At 51.9% G+C, this 16,792-nt stretch overlaps 10 protein-coding genes across 10 annotated transcripts; 6 read left to right on the top strand and 4 right to left on the bottom strand.

The window, feature by feature from the left end:
• Positions 1–243: 243 nt before the first annotated feature.
• On the top strand, positions 244–1,463 carry MYCFIDRAFT_40683 (uncharacterized protein; the record flags this gene model as incomplete). Its single annotated transcript, XM_007924247.1, has 4 exons — positions 244–985; positions 1,035–1,181; positions 1,232–1,314; positions 1,383–1,463. The coding sequence occupies 4 exons, from the start codon at positions 244–246 to the stop codon at positions 1,461–1,463; spliced, it is 1,053 nt and encodes a 350-aa protein (XP_007922438.1).
• A 620-nt stretch (positions 1,464–2,083) lies between these two features.
• MYCFIDRAFT_150569 (uncharacterized protein) lies at positions 2,084–3,553 on the top strand (the record flags this gene model as incomplete). The annotated part of the gene is made up of 1 exon (XM_007924878.1): positions 2,084–3,553. Exon 1 carries the CDS (start codon positions 2,255–2,257, stop codon positions 3,551–3,553), a length of 1,299 nt encoding a protein of 432 aa, XP_007923069.1. The 5' UTR covers positions 2,084–2,254.
• Positions 3,554–3,945: 392 nt separating this feature from the next.
• On the top strand, positions 3,946–5,102 carry MYCFIDRAFT_193769 (uncharacterized protein; the record flags this gene model as incomplete). The annotated part of the gene is made up of 3 exons (XM_007924877.1): positions 3,946–4,001; positions 4,236–4,299; positions 4,575–5,102. The coding sequence occupies 3 exons, from the start codon at positions 3,946–3,948 to the stop codon at positions 5,100–5,102; spliced, it is 648 nt and encodes a 215-aa protein (XP_007923068.1).
• Positions 5,103–5,714: 612 nt separating this feature from the next.
• Positions 5,715–7,115, top strand: MYCFIDRAFT_171397 (uncharacterized protein; the record flags this gene model as incomplete). Its single annotated transcript, XM_007924876.1, has 10 exons — positions 5,715–5,955; positions 5,985–6,101; positions 6,128–6,425; positions 6,459–6,504; positions 6,534–6,644; positions 6,675–6,719; positions 6,750–6,787; positions 6,822–6,837; positions 6,862–6,887; positions 6,926–7,115. The coding sequence occupies 10 exons, from the start codon at positions 5,715–5,717 to the stop codon at positions 7,113–7,115; spliced, it is 1,128 nt and encodes a 375-aa protein (XP_007923067.1).
• Positions 7,116–7,143: 28 nt separating this feature from the next.
• MYCFIDRAFT_171396 (uncharacterized protein) lies at positions 7,144–8,574 on the bottom strand (the record flags this gene model as incomplete). Its single annotated transcript, XM_007924875.1, has 11 exons — positions 7,144–7,182; positions 7,230–7,354; positions 7,384–7,576; positions 7,626–7,788; positions 7,858–7,874; positions 7,902–8,022; positions 8,053–8,127; positions 8,165–8,215; positions 8,245–8,459; positions 8,516–8,529; positions 8,559–8,574. 11 exons carry the CDS (start codon positions 8,572–8,574, stop codon positions 7,144–7,146), a joined length of 1,029 nt encoding a protein of 342 aa, XP_007923066.1.
• A 111-nt stretch (positions 8,575–8,685) lies between these two features.
• On the top strand, positions 8,686–10,500 carry MYCFIDRAFT_116067 (uncharacterized protein; the record flags this gene model as incomplete). Its single annotated transcript, XM_007924874.1, has 2 exons — positions 8,686–9,022; positions 9,089–10,500. Coding segments are annotated over 2 exons (1,749 nt in total), but the record flags the coding sequence as incomplete, so codon positions are not given.
• A 377-nt stretch (positions 10,501–10,877) lies between these two features.
• On the bottom strand, positions 10,878–11,657 carry MYCFIDRAFT_193767 (uncharacterized protein; the record flags this gene model as incomplete). Its single annotated transcript, XM_007924873.1, has 1 exon — positions 10,878–11,657. One exon carries the CDS (start codon positions 11,655–11,657, stop codon positions 10,878–10,880), a length of 780 nt encoding a protein of 259 aa, XP_007923064.1.
• A 328-nt stretch (positions 11,658–11,985) lies between these two features.
• Positions 11,986–13,236, bottom strand: MYCFIDRAFT_59829 (adenylate kinase). Its single transcript, XM_007924458.1, has 3 exons — positions 13,065–13,236; positions 12,766–12,973; positions 11,986–12,660 (listed from the first exon to the last, which is right to left on the bottom strand). The coding sequence occupies exons 1-3, from the start codon at positions 13,216–13,218 to the stop codon at positions 12,204–12,206; spliced, it is 819 nt and encodes a 272-aa protein (XP_007922649.1). The 5' UTR covers positions 13,219–13,236; the 3' UTR covers positions 11,986–12,203.
• A 239-nt stretch (positions 13,237–13,475) lies between these two features.
• Positions 13,476–14,144, top strand: MYCFIDRAFT_210239 (uncharacterized protein). Its single transcript, XM_007924872.1, has one exon. The coding sequence runs from the start codon at positions 13,576–13,578 to the stop codon at positions 13,828–13,830; it is 255 nt and encodes an 84-aa protein (XP_007923063.1). The 5' UTR covers positions 13,476–13,575; the 3' UTR covers positions 13,831–14,144.
• Positions 14,145–14,156: 12 nt separating this feature from the next.
• MYCFIDRAFT_161146 (uncharacterized protein) lies at positions 14,157–15,600 on the bottom strand (the record flags this gene model as incomplete). The annotated part of the gene is made up of 2 exons (XM_007924871.1): positions 14,157–14,922; positions 14,976–15,600. 2 exons carry the CDS (start codon positions 15,598–15,600, stop codon positions 14,516–14,518), a joined length of 1,032 nt encoding a protein of 343 aa, XP_007923062.1. The 3' UTR covers positions 14,157–14,515.
• Between the last annotated feature and the right edge of the window lie 1,192 nt (positions 15,601–16,792).

Genomic DNA, 16,792 nt, shown 5'->3' with positions numbered 1-16,792 from the left:
TGAGGCGACGCCAACGCAACCCCACCAGACAGCGGGGTAGCGTATCCATCTGGCCTTATCGCAGGTATGCGATGTATGTGAAGCCTAGATGAGCAATGACAGCTTCATCTTCCAGCATTACTGGAAAAGGTTTTCAATCGGCTGTTGACCGCTGTGCATCAACAGTATATCACATATATATCCGATTGAAAACTCCGAATACACAGCTCGCCAATGTCAGACCTCGAACCAAAGGTCAGCGCCATGAACCTGGACTATGCGCTCTTCGACCTGGGCGACTGGAAGCTGAAACATGGCGGCACAATACCTAAAGCCCAGATTGCATACAAGACATTTGGAGATTCGAAATCGCCCGCTATCATCTATCCCTCCTGGTATAGTGGCCTGATTTCCGACAACGAATGGTTGATTGGCAAGGACAAGACTCTGAACCCAGACAAGTACTTCATTATTATCACTGCGCTCTTTGGAAATGGCCAATCTTCGTCTCCGAGCAACCGCAAGGAGATCCGGCCTTGGCCTGAGGTGACATTCTACGACAATGTTCGTGCTCAGCATGAGCTAGTGACCAAGAAATTCGGAATCACTCATGCGCGAGCTGTGCTTGGCTGGTCGATGGGAGCGGGCCAAACATACCAATGGGCTACACAATACCCAGACTTTATGGATGTCGTAGTGCCATTCTGTGGATCCGCCAAAACAGCACTGCATAATCAGTCCATGCTTGAAGGCGTGAAAGTGGCTGTCCTCGGAGGCAAAGGAGCTTCCAGCGGCGGAGTCTGCAAGGGCGAGGCCAATATCAATTCATATCGCGCCTGGTCGGAAGAAGAGAAGGTGGTCGGGTTGAAGGCTCTTGGTCGTGTGTACTCCGGTTGGGGGTTCAGCCAGGCTTTCTATCGCCAAAGGCTATATGAGTCGGTGCTTGGCTTCAAGGACATTGAAGATTTTATGTTAAACTTCTGGGAAACCTGGGCGCTGTCTAAGGGTGAGAAAACAATCCCTTTCGTGGAGGCAACTTGCTGACAGAGACTGAGACCCGGACAACATGGTCGCTATGCTTTACACTTGGCAAGCAGGAGACTGCTCGGCACAAGAGCCCTACAATGGCGATTTTGACGCTGCGATGAAGGGCATCAAAGCGAAGGCTCTTGTGATGCCAGGACAGACGGACCTATACTTTCGTAAGCATGAGCAATATTTGCACACTGTCATACAGCTGACCAAGTCTCAGCTCCCGAGGATTCCGAAGATGAAGTCGCGCGAATGAATCCAGGAATCGGCAAATGCGTGCCATTCCCCTCGATATGGGGCCATGTGAGTCCTTCACACACCAAGATTAAGGCTTTATTCGCGATGTTGGCTAATACTTTGATGTTGATGAGTGGGCGGGTGGTCCTGGTCAAAGTACTGAAGATGTCAAGTTCCTGGATGATCAGCTGCGCGAGTTCTTTGCAGCTGATTGATCAGTATTATTCAAACCTCAAGACCTGACCGCCCAACATGCTTCTTCGATATTCCCTTGTTGTTCTCATTGTGTCAGGAGAGCGTGACGCCGATCAACGCCGATGAGATAGCCGTGTTCCACTGAGATCGCCGAATCGCATGCATGTGCGCTTTTGCTCGTTTGGCGATGCTGTCTCGTTGATGCCAGAACGCCTACAAGACTGCTGCGATACCGTAGCTGCAGCAATGGAATACGTTGATCGATGGTGAAGGCCCATTCGTTCGGAACAAAGTCAATCGCCGTGTAGCAGTACTAGTAAATCCGGGATCCCGTGCAGCCCCATGTCATACGATTCTTACACAAGCAGCATGTGCAAAGCCCGGCATCCGGATCCAAGCGTACGGCCGGAGTCTCAATAAGCACGGCGTTCCGGTCCATTCAGGCCATATATCAGTATGGCCATATGTCCTCGCCGCGGATTTTGATGTCACGAGTCTCTGATCGTTCGATAAATTAATGCAAGACGAGAGTTTCGGGACTTGGCGAGCTGCATCATCCACGAGGTGACCCTGGAGCTGATACAACTATTAGTCGTTCTAGCGAGGCTGAAAGGCGTCTAACTTAGCCGTCTGGGCGTCTGCCATTTTGGCGTGAAGGAGGATTGTGACGACCTTTTGTACGCCCACACTGCTCAGCTCCTCCCTCGCCATCCACGCACGCTTCTTTCCCGCCCCTCCTCCTCCTCCTCCTCTCCTCCCCGACGCTCGCTTCCACCCTATACCCCAGCATTGGAGGGAAAGAAAAAACGCCATGGCCGAGATCAGCAGCCAAGCAGCGGGGCACAATGGCACGATATTGAAAGAGAAAGGAATCGCTGAGCAGGACCTCACGAGAGCGCCCAATGGTGTGGCCTCACCTGCTGAGTCCTCACGCCCCCAGTCGTTCGTCTCCGCTAGTGCGTCTTTCCAGTCGACATCAGAAACGCCAGCTTCGAGCGCCATAGACACATCTGCTGAGGCTGAGGCTGGGCGAGAAGTAGAGGATTGGCTACCGCCCACCACTGCTCCTCAAAAGACACCCATTCCTCGGCCAGCAGCTTCATCTAAGCCCAGCACTCCCGCACAGCTCACGCCGGAGCAACAGACCAAGTATTCTACGGTCCTTGCACAGGTGTCGCAATGGCAGGCAGTTCCCACATCCACCGCCAAGGGCGCCCCAGACGCACCATTGAAAGACCATGAGCGCATGTTCTTGACCCGCGAGTGTATTCTGCGATACCTCCGCGCCACCAAGTGGAACACGAAAGACGCACTCAGTAGATTGCAAGGCACATTGAGCTGGCGGAGAGAATATGGCGCCGATGCCTTCACTCATGACTACATCAGTCCGGAGAACGAGACTGGAAAGCAGATTCAGCTTGGCTTCGACAACGACCAGCGGCCGTGTCTCTACTTGAACCCTGGCAGACAGAACACCAAGATGTCTGATCGCCAGATTCACCACTTGAGCTACATGGTCGACCGCACTATAGACATGATGCCGCCAGGTGTTGAGACTAACTGCCTCATCATCAACTTCAAGGATTCGAAGGCCGGCAACATCCCTTCTGTCGCTCAAGCAAGAGCCGTGCTCAACATTCTGCAGACTCACAATCCGGAACGACTTGGCAAGGCATTGATTCGCGAGACGCCGTGGTATGTCAATGCCTTCTTCAAGCTGATTAGTCCCTTCATCGACCCTGTCACAAGAGAGAAGATGAAGTTCAACGAGGACATGACCGCTTACGTCCCGAAGACCCAGCTCTGGGATGAGCACGGAGGAGATGTCAAGTTCGAATACGACCATGCAGTTTACTGGCCTGCGTTCGATGAAGCGTGCACAACGAGGCGAGAAGCATACAAGAGGAGATGGGAAGAAGGTGGCAAGCGGATAGGAGAGTACGAGGACTACCTTCGTGGCGGCAGTGCGCTGAGCTTGCAGCAACAACGACGGCAACAGCAGAATGCGGCCAAGGAGAATGCGACTCCCGCCGGATCTGTGGTAGCAACACCAGCGGCAGAAAAAGGCGCGGATGAAGCTGCTGCTGGCATGGGCAATCTCAAGGTTTGATACTGAGCATTTTGGGGCGTTTTGTCTAAGGGCCATTTGAAACAGCATTGCCATGTGTCTGGGAAGGTGTTAGAGGGATTGAACAGCATAAGCGGCACCTGGGAGTTTGAGCGTGCCTCTGTTCGGCGTTGAAGACATTTGTTTCTCCCGAGAACTGGCGCTAGGTGCGCCAGGAGTCATGTCAACAGTCCTTGGCCCAGCAAGACCAAGCATGTACAAAACGCGCAAAGACGCCTTGTCTCGGCACTTCTTTCTGCTCTTCAGGATCTCAATCATTCCAGGTGGGTCCAGTTGTCGCTCGCACTGACTGCGTGTCTCGGATGATAGGTCTCTGCCAGCAGCTTCAGGCAGCGTAAGGTCCTCTCTGGTACGGAGTGACTATAAGAGAAACAATGCACCTGCACTTGAGCGCAGGCACTCTCGAAAAGTGTTATCAGCTCGCACGCACGTACGGAAGTATACGGAACGAATGCAACCGGACATACGGAACGCTCCTCTTCTGCAAAAGAATACAATGGGCGAGACCGAAAGGCAAGATCCTTCCACAATGGACTGTTTGCCCATCGAATTACAACAAGAAGTACTTACGCAGCTGTCGCCGCTGGACTTGGCCCGATTAAGATGTGCTAGCACAGCTCACCGGGATGTCGTGAATTACAGCCTGAATTACGTATCGAAACAGCTGTGCTTGCCTGATCTCCTTCGTCTACGCGACTATGCGAGTCACCATTTCGACTGCAGAAACAGTAAGGTTGACCTGCTGGAATCTTTGCGACGTTTCTTTGCACATCGGCGATATGGACCTCCTTACCCTGGACCTGTTGGGCTCGCCGTAGACTTTGTAGAGCATTGGATTGGTCAACATCATGGTGTTTGCGCGAGTATTATAACGAGGCCTTCCGAGTCGAGCAGTCACGATCATTCGGTTCATGCTAACGGCTCAATGACCACTTGGACCCTGGCCTCCTCTATCTCGGCACTCGAGCGACTGGTAGGGCTGATGATGAGAATACATACCCAGTATCACACCGGTCCAAGTCTGTGGGGTTTGTGGCCATACGGATCTCGCAGTCATGACTCGCTTGTCGATTCCACGATGATGAAGTATCTGGAGCTTTCCAACAACGCATATGGCATTGATGAAGCTGTACTTAGGAGTTGGGAAACGGATCTCGTGAACAACGGTCTGGCGAATCTGCCACGAGATGCTGGCCAGCAGAACTTCCTGCGTGGTCCAGCACTAGACGAGGACGGCATTCCGAAGTATGCTCTGACGCCACTCAATGTCAGGTGGCTAGTCAAGCGCCGAACTTGGAATGGCAGTATCATCCGCGACAGAGCAGAGAGAGTTCAGCGAATCGATGGTATATGCCCTGTCAGCAGATTGGTGGAGATCTTGGGTGTCCCTCCGCTTCCCGCGAATGGACTTTTGGCGTATTGCGTTGAGAGCAAGTGGGCTTTCGATCACATGAGAAGAATTGTAGAAAGTGGCGAGGAAATTGACGGGCTGTTGAAAGCAATGGTCCTTAAAGAGATGTTCATTTTCTGAGCTGGTGGTTTGAATGAATATGCACGAGCTGCAGCACATCGTGTCTTGGCTATGCCGTGTCAGCTCCGTTGTCAATGCGACACAAGATTAATCTACCCGACCGGCCACAGATATCTTGTACTTCACTCGGCGAGAAGAGATGTGCCACGTCAACAATCCCATTCTACAGTACCTGGACCATCGAATTCTCCACTTTTTCAGCCTTTATCGTCGATACCGTCAAAGTCGAATAAAGCCCGTCAGCTGAATTGCGCGTCCATGTCGTCGACCGGCCTACAGTGTGCAAAATGGCATGCGGCATCGGAGAACTTCCAAACAAACGGTGCAAGGGAGGGCGAGATGCTGAGAGGCTGAGACTGAGACTGCATGTCTCTTCCTGATGCTGCATGCGGAGCACAGGATACTTATGCACGAAGGCAATAACCGACCTGCAAGAAATACAAACGGTCCACGCCATGGCAACCACCTTCGAATCACAACGCCACGCACACGATAATCAGAGAGCAAACAATGCCTGCTCGTAGCTGAGAGATTGGGATATAAAATCTTCGAACCACAATCCTCTTTCCAGTTCCTGTGCTTTTCAGAACTCTACCTCTTCTTCTTCTAACCATGCATTCTCTCGTCCTATTGACAACCTTCATAGCCCTGGCAACAGCCACACCCACAACCGAGCCCTGCAACACAACAACGACCTGTCTGACCCAATCCTCCGCCGAAAAAGTCGCAGATAACTTCGCTCATATCTTCAGTGACTTCACCGAAGAATTCGCGAATCAGACTTTAGCCATCGATGTCACGGATCAGACGGATAGTGTTTGTTGGCTGATCAGCAATGGCACGGATTGTCCTTGTCAGGTAAAGTCAAGTCTACATAGCTAGCTATACATGATATACATGATACTGATGAAGAAGATCGGAACCGAAACCCTCTCCAACCGAAGAGAATTCCTAGACGCTCAAGCCACACAACCGAATCTTCCATTTCTGATCTTGAACGTTTGGCATGATTGTAGTAATGTCAGTCAACTCCCTCCCTCCCTCTCTTTTCCAGACATTAACATCTCATCCTCCCGCCCTTCAGGTCTTCACGCGATGGAAATTCGACATCGAACCCCAAGCCGTTCAAGGCATTGCCGTTCTACAAGTCATCGATAACACGGATTCACAAGCTGCTGCGGATCAACCGTATTTGATCAAGAATATCTTTAGTGAGTTTAATACTGGGGCTTTTTTGGTGTATCGAGGGGATTTTGTGGGGACGGCGCCGGAGGGGGAGGGGTGTGCGGTGGAGAAGGTTAGGAGGGGGAGGGTTGGACGGATGTAGAAGGGGACGGTGTCTCGAATGGGATTGAGGTCGTGGATTTTGGTAGTTGAGATGTTGGGAGCATGGACTCTTGGGGTTTGTTGAGTGGATGTATCGGGGTTCAGGTGAAGTTCGCGTTTCTTGCTAGCATGCCGTCGGCAGCGTTATTAGGAATGACTCGAAACGACGGGTATGGAGGGAGCAGGAATATTGCTTCTAATTGGCTCGGAGAGCAGGTTTAATATCAATGGATGATATATGTAAAGACCATTCCCTCCCTCAATCGTGGCAATGTCTCATATGATGACAGAGTACTAAGAGCCTTGTTGCATGGACTCCAGCTTCTCAAGTCGGTTGGCGAAAGTATCTATCTGGTGCTGTAGGGTCGACACCTAGAAGAACTCATTAGTAAGGACTCTGCAAAGCGCCGTGATGCAATTGCGGACTATTCAGGAGGGCTTCCAAGCTTCTTCGCAGATGTGTTTATTTCTTAAGATAGTTGAAAATAGTGATTGAGATGTGATGATACTTACGGTCTGATTCAGACTACGAATTTCACGTGCGCTCGACCGTCTCTCCTGACGAAGCGCATCAAGTCCTTGCTGTGTGGGCAAGTATCCGTCAGGAGTTTTTCGTCAACCGTCATCAGTCATCTCGTTCCGATCTTCATCGACGATACTGGGCAGGCAGAGGATTGGACCTTTTGAGTCTTTGGCAGGACGGGAGAGAACATTTCTATTCGCGCCTTTGGCCATCATCCGGATTCCATGCTTCCTTAGCGCATTGTCAATCGAGTCCGAAAGCAAGGTTGTAGATGCGACAAATAGCGTACCCTCCTGCTCGTCTCCTTGAGTGGCGGAAGCATAGGATGGTGCTCCTTCAACGTACTCCTCGTACGGACTAGGATAATGTGGTGGTGGAAGCTCAGCCGCCGACTCTACCTCTGCTGACGATGCGTGTTCAGCGTGCGTCCACCCAGAAACTTCGCGAAATGGCCATCCTCGGGGTGAGCCTGGAGATCTTGGAGCACAGTAAGAAGAAGGTAGGCGAGGACTCGATACCGCCAACGTCTCTCTTTTACACCCTTGACTTGCCTTCTATCCATCTCCTCGCCGTCCGGCAGAAACAGCGCTGACTGTGAGGATCGTGTGGTGATTTGCGAGGCTCCCTTCGACGCTCGGTGCCTTGCTTACTCATCGCGCGCGCAGAAAGAGCACGCACGTAACGCATGACAGAAGTGGCAGTTCGGCAACAATTCCCCCTGCGCGTCCGTGGACAGCCCGATCGAGGGCAGCGGCCGCCAGCAGACTCCGTGAGATCGGAAGACGAGGTGCAGGACGGGAATGGGAGCGTAGAACACCATCAAAGTCAGCATCCCCTCTAGACGCCCGAAAAAATCAAGCGGCTAATGGGGACGCAAGGAAATACGAGATAGAAAGGGGCATTGACAAATGATGAAAAGGATTCTTGAATTGTTTTTCTTGCAAGGAAACGTTGAGATTGTACTCACCAATCAAACTCCACTCAGGCGGAAGGGGCGAGTGGACGTCGTAGCGGGAATACGCCAGCACGCAGCACAAAAGTTGCTCTGCAAGTCGATGGGTCGCTGCGAATCTCCATAGGTGGTTGCAATCGTAATCACACCTGCCTAGTCGTTTGAAGAAACCGCCCTCCTCGCGCATGCTGAGTCGTCGAGTGCACATACATGCCGTCGCATCGCTATTGGTGGTGTCGTGTCGTATCGTAGCGGGAGTACGCCAGCAGGCAGCGCGAAAGTCGCTCAGCAAGTCGATGGGTCACCGCGAATCTTCATGGGTGGAGCAATCGTAATCACACCTGGCCAAATCATGCGAAGAGACCGCCCTCCTCGCGCATGCCAAAGCGACAAGTGTGTGTATCTGCTGATGGTGTTGATGGTGGTCGAATCTGAAGTGGAGAGGAAAGAGGAAGCATTTGGAGTAACAGTTGAAATACAAAAGCGCGAGCACTAGCGCGATCACTAGCGCGAAGTGCATGGACCTCTCGGCTAGCCTGCCGTAATCTGTGGGGCCCTGTTACAGTAGAGAGCTCAGACTATAGTACCTTGCTATGCAGTGACCTATGTGACCCATTCACCTACCACTCTCAAGTGCTTCTGTGTCCTTTGGGACCTGTCTTGGCCTGCATTGGTGCTCCGTCTCCTAGGTGCCGCCCTTGATGGCCACGCTCACCTCTACCTATCCGCCACGAGCTAGGCTTACTTACCTGGGAATATCAGCTATCATACGACGCCACCTCAGTAGTTCGTATCGATCGTTGGACTCTGGCAGCTATATCCGCTCGGACTTCACGAATCAGCCATTTACAGGCATATATGAGCCTGGTGGTCCAACAGAAGGCCCGCTTCGAGATGCATCAAACATTGGAGCTCCACGCATAACACCCACCATTCTCAAGGACCACTTAGATCAATTCGTCGTTGGACAGGAGCGGGCGAAGAAGACTTTGGCTACCGCAGTATACAATCATTACCAGCGTATACAGGAGCTGCAGCGGCGCGATGAAGAGGAGCAAGAGGAAGCTGCCGCCGAAGAGCGACGGCGAATGGCACAGAATCCAAGACATCCTGTAGAAGGTAGAGAAGGCGAGCTTAAAACAGGAATCGCGGTTCCATCGCTGACGAAAGATTGGCAAATTGAAGACGAGTTTCCTGGTCAGCAACAGACCACAATACACGTATATCCCCCCAATTCGACTCACCAGCGAAGACCTTTGCAGCACAATGGGCCTGGGCCTCCGCCGCCTTTGCACGATCCAACCCCGTTGAATGTTGAAAAGAGCAATGTGTTATTACTCGGGCCATCAGGCGTAGGCAAGACCTTGATGGCGAAGACATTGGCAAGAGTCCTGGAAGTGCCGTTTAGCATGTCGGACTGCACGCCATTCACACAAGCAGGATACATCGGCGAAGATGCCGAGGTGTGCGTACAGCGACTGCTTGCTGCCGCGAATTACGATGTGACCAGGGCTGAGCAAGGCATCATCTGTCTTGATGAAATAGACAAGATTGCCACCGCGAAGGTGTCGCACGGGAAGGATGTAAGCGGCGAAGGAGTACAACAAGCTCTCCTCAAAATCATCGAAGGTACCACATTACAGGTCCAAGCCAAACAGGAACGCGGTTCCGAAAGTCCGCGCAAAGGTCAAGGCTCTGGCTACCCAACGAATAGCCCTCTGTCAGGCGGGAATATGAGAGATCAAAGTGGAGGCGGCAAAGGCGAAGTGTATAACGTGAAAACGGACAATATTCTTTTCATCTGCGCAGGAGCCTTTAATGGACTGCACAAGATGGTTTTGGATCGTATATCGAAAGGAAGCATAGGCTTTGGGGCCACAGTTCGGGCAGCACCAGGATCATCTGAAAGCAATGCTCACGAAACAGTGCTGGAGGGCGAGGACGAGCTCTTCGAAAAGCACCTACCATATTACCAACCCCCAGCGCCGGCAGAAGACGAACACGCTGGAAAACCGAAGAAGCGGACTTTCAACACTCTCGATCTCGTGGAACCTCAAGACCTGCAAAAGTATGGGCTAATCCCGGAGCTCGTAGGGCGAATACCAATTTCCTGCGCCCTCTCATCGCTATCCATAGAAGCTCTCGTAAAAGTTCTCACGGAACCCCGAAACTCGCTCCTCAAACAATACCAGCAACTCTTCGCACTCTCATCCATAGAATTACGCTTCACGACTCCAGCACTCCACGCAATCGCCACAACTGCCAGCAAGACTGGGACCGGAGCCCGAGGTTTGCGAACCGTCATGGAACGACTCTTAGCGGACGCCATGTTCGAGACTCCTGGAAGTGGAATCAAATACGTGCTCATCAATGAAGATGTGGCGGAGCGTAGATCTGGTGCTGTGTACTTTGCGAGAGGTCAGCAGATACAGTTCCGAAACGTGATTTCCGAGGAAGAGGAGGCGTGGGAGGAAAAGAAACGAAGGGATGAAGGTGCTTCGGAGTCGGAGTTCGAAGCTAGGGCGAGGAATAATAGTATTGGTGGCGCTGCCAAGACGTTTGAAGAGTACAGAGAAAAGGCAAGTGCAGCAGGCTTCGTGTAGAACGCGTGCTCAAAGGATTTATTGGAAGCCATGTATTATGAAATGATGAGACCTATGAAGCATTTCCCCAGAATTGCAATATTGATATCTCTGTGCGCTCATAATCATCGTCCTCATGTCCGCCGCATGAGCGTTGCCTCCATAGTCCTTGAGAATTTATTCATATCCCATGCCCGCTCGCCCACGAAATGAGTGTTTGTGCCGCGCTCAAGATACATGGCTCCGATATCCAGTCAGAAAATTGTCCGTGATAGTGTTACGCCTAACGCCTCCAGCCTCGACTTCGCCCAGTGATTGCGACTTCGGTAGACCAGAATCGACTCTCATTGCGCCTCGCTCATAGCCCTGTCACTCATCAGTTCCCCGTCCTCTCAAAGCCATTGGTCATGTGCAATCACCCTCAAAGCAGCCATGTCCGATTTATCCAGCCTGAAAGTATCATCGTTCTCCAGCAATGCTTTACTGTCGTCCTTTCCAGCCTCGTTGACCGGGCTCATCATGAGCTTTCGCGATCTCTCCTTGTCACGCTCATCGCTCTTGGCCAGTCCGACGCTCCAGTAATTTATGTAGACATCTTGATCAAGTTGTCTCAGGCGTTTGTCGATCATGGCAGGAGTGAGGGTGCCACGGATTTGAGGGAAAGTTCGACGAATCTTTGCCACGATAGCCGGCAAGGTGTAATTTCTGGCGTCGAGGATGCAGATTGCTCGGTCGTGGTCTCTAACCCAGGCTGACGGTAGTGGTGGAGTCTCTTGGACACGATCGATGAGGGGCGTCGTGGTGTAGAAAGCGCGTGATCTCGGAGCAGCGGCGCGAGACTGTGCGCCCAAGTCGCCCACGGGTCGACGTGGAATGTATGGTCGAGTTGGAGTGTTTTCGACCCTGTCCTTGCCTTTCTTCAGTGGTGTTGGTGTTTCCATATTGGGTTTTTGGAACGTTGGCATAGGCGGAGTGCTGTAGAGCTCAGGCAAAAAGGTCGTAGAGCCGTTGGTGGTGGTGGTGAATGTGCTTCTGGTGTTTGTGCGCTCTGCTAGTGGAGCAGACATCTTTGACGTCGGTGTCTGAGTCTTGCTTTTGCTACACCAGCGGTGAACGGCTTTCGTGGATTCGTTCGTCGTGTCCTCTAGGACGCTTGTAGCAGCAGTTGCCATAGTGAGCTGCGTGGCGCAACTAATATCTCTCGAAAGCCCAGTGAACGCTGCGACGGGTCAGTGTCACGCATAGACGATCGATTTTGCCTGCGTGACCGTTAGCAAGCTTCACAGCATAGGGGCAAAGTGCTTGCCAGTGCTGTCTGCAATCGATCGCTCAAATCGATGCAGTGTGAGCCGTGATCGAAGTCACAAATATCGAAAGGTCTCGTCGAAAGTCGGTCCGTCACAAGCAAGTGACGCTTCTCAAGCTCGCGATGCTCCTGCCGTGCAAGATCTTGATCGGAAGTCGCGAACACCGGTGATGGCAGCCGCAGCGGCAGCTGGTCAGAACGTTCATACTCTTGTATTAGGGACTACTGATACAAGACGCCCTATGTTACACATGCAAATTAAGGCTTTCTATGCACACTCACCAACGGCCGCCTACGCAACACGCGGCGGTAAAGTCGGGGGCTAACTGTAGCCTTTTCCATTCCTTCCCATCACCATCACCATCACCACAGCGTTAGGACATCAATGATTCGCAACAAGCGCAATGTGCTCCTAGTTCTTTGACAAGCCCAGCTTGCCCAATAGACCGCCACTTGGAGCACTGCCGCCCTCAAAAATTTGCAACATGCTTTTCCACACTTCACCCGGCTCCTTGCTGGCATCAATCTTCCTCCAGATACCGGTCTTGCGGTAGTAGTCCACCACAGGCGCTGTCTGCTGATGATAAGTGCCTAGCCGCTTCTTGAGTGCAGCCTCGTTGTCGTCTGATCGTTGAATGAGGGGCTCGCCGGTCACATCATCAGTCATCTCCTTCTTGGGTGGGTTGAAGATTTTGTGGTATGAGCGTCCGGAAGCCGGGTGGACGAGACGTCCAGTGATGCGAGCTACGAGGAGATCATCGTTGATCTGGAGCTCAATAGCATGCTTGAGTTGCTGAGACTTAATCTTGAGCATCTCATCGAGCTTCTTGGCTTGAGGAACCGTTCGTGGGAAGCCGTCCAGGATGAAACTGTCCACTTGTTAGCATTGCCCGAGTTCTTAATCCGCACACCATGGCATGAAAGGCTCTTGAGATGGCCTCAAACCATTACCACATATCCACTTCGCCACGTACCCATCTTTGCACTCCTTGTTGTTCTCAAGCTCCTTCTCAATCATGCCAATCATGATTTCGTCCGAGACCAGCTTGCCCTCGTCCATGATCTTCTTGGCCTGCTTGCCGAGCTCTGTCTTTTGAGCAACCTGTGCACGGAGCATGTCACCAGTCGCGAGATGGCAGCAGCCATACTTCTCCTTGATCTTAGGGGCCTGCGTTCCTTTGCCTGAGAGCAGAGGCATTTGTTAGCGACGTGTTCTCGGCATTGGGATTGCTGCACGCGCGAGGCAGCAAATTCAGCGCAAGCATTGACATACCAGCGCCAGGTGGACCGATGAGGATCATTCGCATGCTATCAGGTTTTCTGCCGCTGCCAGAATGGTCCTGGCCAGTCACCCGCGATTCCAGGTCTTTGATTCTCTGCTCCAACTTCTCAACAGTCGCCTTCAGCGTCTCCACCGTGTCCGACATGTTGGCGGTATGGTCGCGTGTGCAGGTGCCGGACCAGGGCTATGGAGGAAGAGAATACTAGGAGGGGAAGAAAGAGAAATGGAAACTCGCGATGTTTCACTCTGGTTGAGCTCAGATCTTGAATAGAGAGCTGCGAAGCCGCTCGGCACGGCAGTCGGGAGGAACTCGGGCGACCGCAGCGCTCAAATCTTGCTCCTGCATTATTCATCATTCTTTGCATCCACTTTGCCTCCACTTTCCGCCAGTATCATATACGCCGACCGAGGACGAAGCCATTACGACAATGTGTGACTCAACATGAGACTAAGCACTTTTATCGCGTGTTTGATATGCACTGCCGCTTAAAGCGTCACCTCAATGCTCTCTTTGCGGTTGCTTCCAACCCAACCACATATCAACAGAGATTCTACAGACGCAAGCATACACACCATCCACTTGTCCAGCGAATACTCGGCCAAGGTCGCCACAGCTTTGAATGCACTTCACTTCGTCGTCATGTACATTATATTTCCAGATGGAACAGGTCTAGATGATCAGACTGCTGCTACTGAGGTCCGATTTGAATTACAGCCGAGAGCCACGGACGCGGGGCAAACCGTAAGACATGGATAGTCCATGAGCTTATGAGCCAGCATGGGAATCACAGGCATAAGCCGGCGAAGAGCCGGTATGCCTTTCGCATCGAATCTTCATCATCGAGTTAGTTATTGGCTACGATCTATATATTGATTGGTGCGGCAATGGTGCCAAGTGACCCGCAAGCAATGGCTTACTTAAATTCATGCGTTGGCAAAGCTGCTCTATAGATAACCACTCCCCATACTCCGCAAACCATGGAATGGCAAACTTCCGGACTCAGTGTTCATAGCAAGGTCAAGAAACCAAGACGAGAGTCTCTACTAGAGAAGAACATGAGATGAGACGAACTCGCATCGCAGCAAAAAAAACCACCAGGCTCAAAAGCCCTCCCAAATTTCCGTCCGTGCTGACTACGTCCTACATATCTCTTCGGGTATCCCATTGCCCATTCGTACACTTTAGTGATCATATCCATGCCTCATGTAACCGATACAAAGAAAATAGACAATACCCGTCGATATCCCAAACGACCTGTACCCATATGCTTCCTGTAGTAGTGCCAGCGATGTAAGCTGGCAAAGATGGTATTTGTCCATGGAAAAAGCTTCTGTACGCCATGCTATGCAAACCTCCACTTAATAAAGGTTGTTCTTCAACCATCCCATGCGCCCGACTTGAATGAGTGTAGGTGGTTGGTCATGTTCCGTGATTAAAATAGTCACCTCTGTACGCCATCGATGCTTTGAATGCTTGATGGCTCGCTGCCTTTGCGGCTGACGGCAGCGCCTTCGACAGCGTCACCGTTGACGCTGGGAAGGCCAGATGACTGTAGATTCTGCGTGTCCGAAGTGAGTGGCGGAGGTGTGGTAGTGGCAGAGTTATAATTGCTCGCGAACGGCGGCGTTGGTAATGGCAGCTGGAAGCCATTCATGGGTGTGGGTCGACCAAAAATGGGATTGCTGCCGAGTAGAGAGCCGTTGCGGTACGAATCGAACTTGTTCATCTTCTTGTCGATTGACATGACCTGCTTGCCGCAACCAGTGCGTTTTGCTACCTGCATTGCAGGGTGCAAGGCGTCAAGGAATATGTGATAGTCCTCCGGGCAGAGCGTGTCGAGAAGTTTCTCTGCAGCACAGTTAGTGAGCTGGACACAATCTTAGTAAATGGGAAACACTTACGTATGACATAGTTGCCAAAGTTGTCCTTGATCATTCCAGACAAAACTCCTTCGCCTTCGGTCCTGCGTTGGTTCGAGTGTGCCAATGCAATCACGACATGGTGGCGCCAGACATCATCAGCGCGCTCAAGACATTTTTCCACAACGTTACTAGCAAACTTGTGCTTGCTATAGCCTTCAAGACCACGAGCGACCGTGTCAAGCACACGTTGCCTGCCAGGTCCCTCGTCGTGGCAGACAATGTGCTGAACCACATAGTTGCCGAATTGATCTGAGATCATGGAAGGGATACCATCCATGAGTTCCGCCATGATCATGTTTTTGGAAGGCAAGTCACACTTCTCCAAGCAGCGCTGAATCACTCGACATCCGTAGGGATGTATGCTCAAATGTTGCACCTGACCTTGGAAGGCGTTGATGATGAAACCAATGGTCCCTGAGGGGCATCGTTCTATAGCTTTCTGGATGACATGATTGCCGTTTTGGTCCTTGACACACTTCAGGACGTTGTTCTCGAGCTCACTGATGAGCGCCGCTTGTTGGTCGACCAGAACATGATCTAGTGCCTTTTGCACGACACGACAGCCGTACATCTGAAGGCTGAGATTCAACACTTGGCCACGCATTTTGTTTGCCAGGATCTTCTTGTGAGTCTGATCGCCATGTTCGAAGAATTTCTGGATTACATAGTTGCCGAAGACGTCCGTCATGAGTGGAATGGCGTTGGGTTCGATCTCTCGGAAGACGCGCTCCTTTTCATCAGAGTTGGCTGTTTCGAGCTTAGTCTGGATAAATCGAGAGCCGTGTTGGTCGCCACTGAATTCCGCAATGTGGTCGTAGATGTCCCGAAGCTCATACCGCTTTGTTTTGGTGTTGGACTTGAATTCGTACATCAGCGCTGACTGTACACCATCGCCAACAGGGCCATCTCGCGAAGCGGTAGGAACGTCTAACCCAAGATTGGCCACCGGAAGTATGCCAAGGTACGGGTTGCCAATCTGTAGCGCATAAGGACTGTACATGTAAGGATTTCTCAGCTGTGCAGCCATGAGGTGTTGCAATCCAGGATTCATGAATGCCTGCTGTTCAGGGATAGCAGGCGGAATTCTTCGATTGATTGCACCATTGGCAAGGCCCTGCCAATCTGGCGGTGGCCGCTGCGCGCTTGATAAGTCATATGGTCGCGATGATACGCTGTTGCCCATGTAGGGCTGTCCGGGTCGAAATTCAAAAGCACCGCCTGGCAGGTAGCGATCCGCGAGCGACGATGAAAAGCCGTTCGCCGATCGAGGCGTGAACTCATCCACGCCAAGATAGTTCAAATGCGAAAGCTCGATGTCATCGACCTCTTGCGACCTGTCATACGAGCTTCCGCGGGTAGCCATCGGTGGACGTACAGCGACAGATGTTGAAGGAATGTGGCTGCCATAGCCATTGGACTGCTTGTATGAGGTGTTTGGTCGACTGTCTCCACTGAGGCTGACCTGGCCAAAGCCTGATGCAACTTGATCTGCGTTGACGCTAAAGTATGGATTATACGCGCCGTTGCGACTGGAAGATATGGATGGGGCTCGAGAGCTTACGGGCGTCACGCGTTGGGAAGGTCGTCCGTAATTCGAGTTTGTGAAAGTAGGAGGTGGCATGTCCTCGCCACGAGACGGAGGGAGACTTCCATCTCGCGAGGTGGGCATGCTCCCGTTGCGACTGTACTGCATGGGAAACTGCGGCTTCCGATCATCGCTAGGAGACGGTGTGGTCGTCGATTCAACCCAGCCTCCGATAGCAGAATCTGGCTTCCTGTGCATGGGTTCCGTTGGC

The sequence above is a fragment of the Pseudocercospora fijiensis genome (genome assembly GCF_000340215.1).
Source record: "Pseudocercospora fijiensis CIRAD86 unplaced genomic scaffold MYCFIscaffold_2, whole genome shotgun sequence".
Lineage (NCBI taxonomy): Eukaryota > Fungi > Ascomycota > Dothideomycetes > Mycosphaerellales > Mycosphaerellaceae > Pseudocercospora > Pseudocercospora fijiensis.
The sequence above is the reverse complement of the archived record's forward strand: the minus strand, read 5'-3'. Positions and strand labels throughout refer to the sequence as shown.

Excerpts from the sequence above, each read along its gene's own strand:
- MYCFIDRAFT_59829 (XM_007924458.1), bottom strand. The coding sequence starts at position 13,218 with ATGTCGGACACGGTGGAGACGCTGAAGGCGACTGTTGAGAAGTTGGAG. Across the intron at positions 12,974-13,064 it reads CATCGGTCCACCTGGCGCTG|GCAAAGGAACGCAGGCCCCT; the intron begins GTATGTCAATGC and ends CTCTGCTCTCAG. Across the intron at positions 12,661-12,765 it reads AACAAGGAGTGCAAAGATGG|TTTCATCCTGGACGGCTTCC; the intron begins GTACGTGGCGAA and ends ACAAGTGGACAG.
- MYCFIDRAFT_210239 (XM_007924872.1), top strand. The coding sequence starts at position 13,576 with ATGCTCTCTTTGCGGTTGCTTCCAACCCAACCACATATCAACAGAGAT.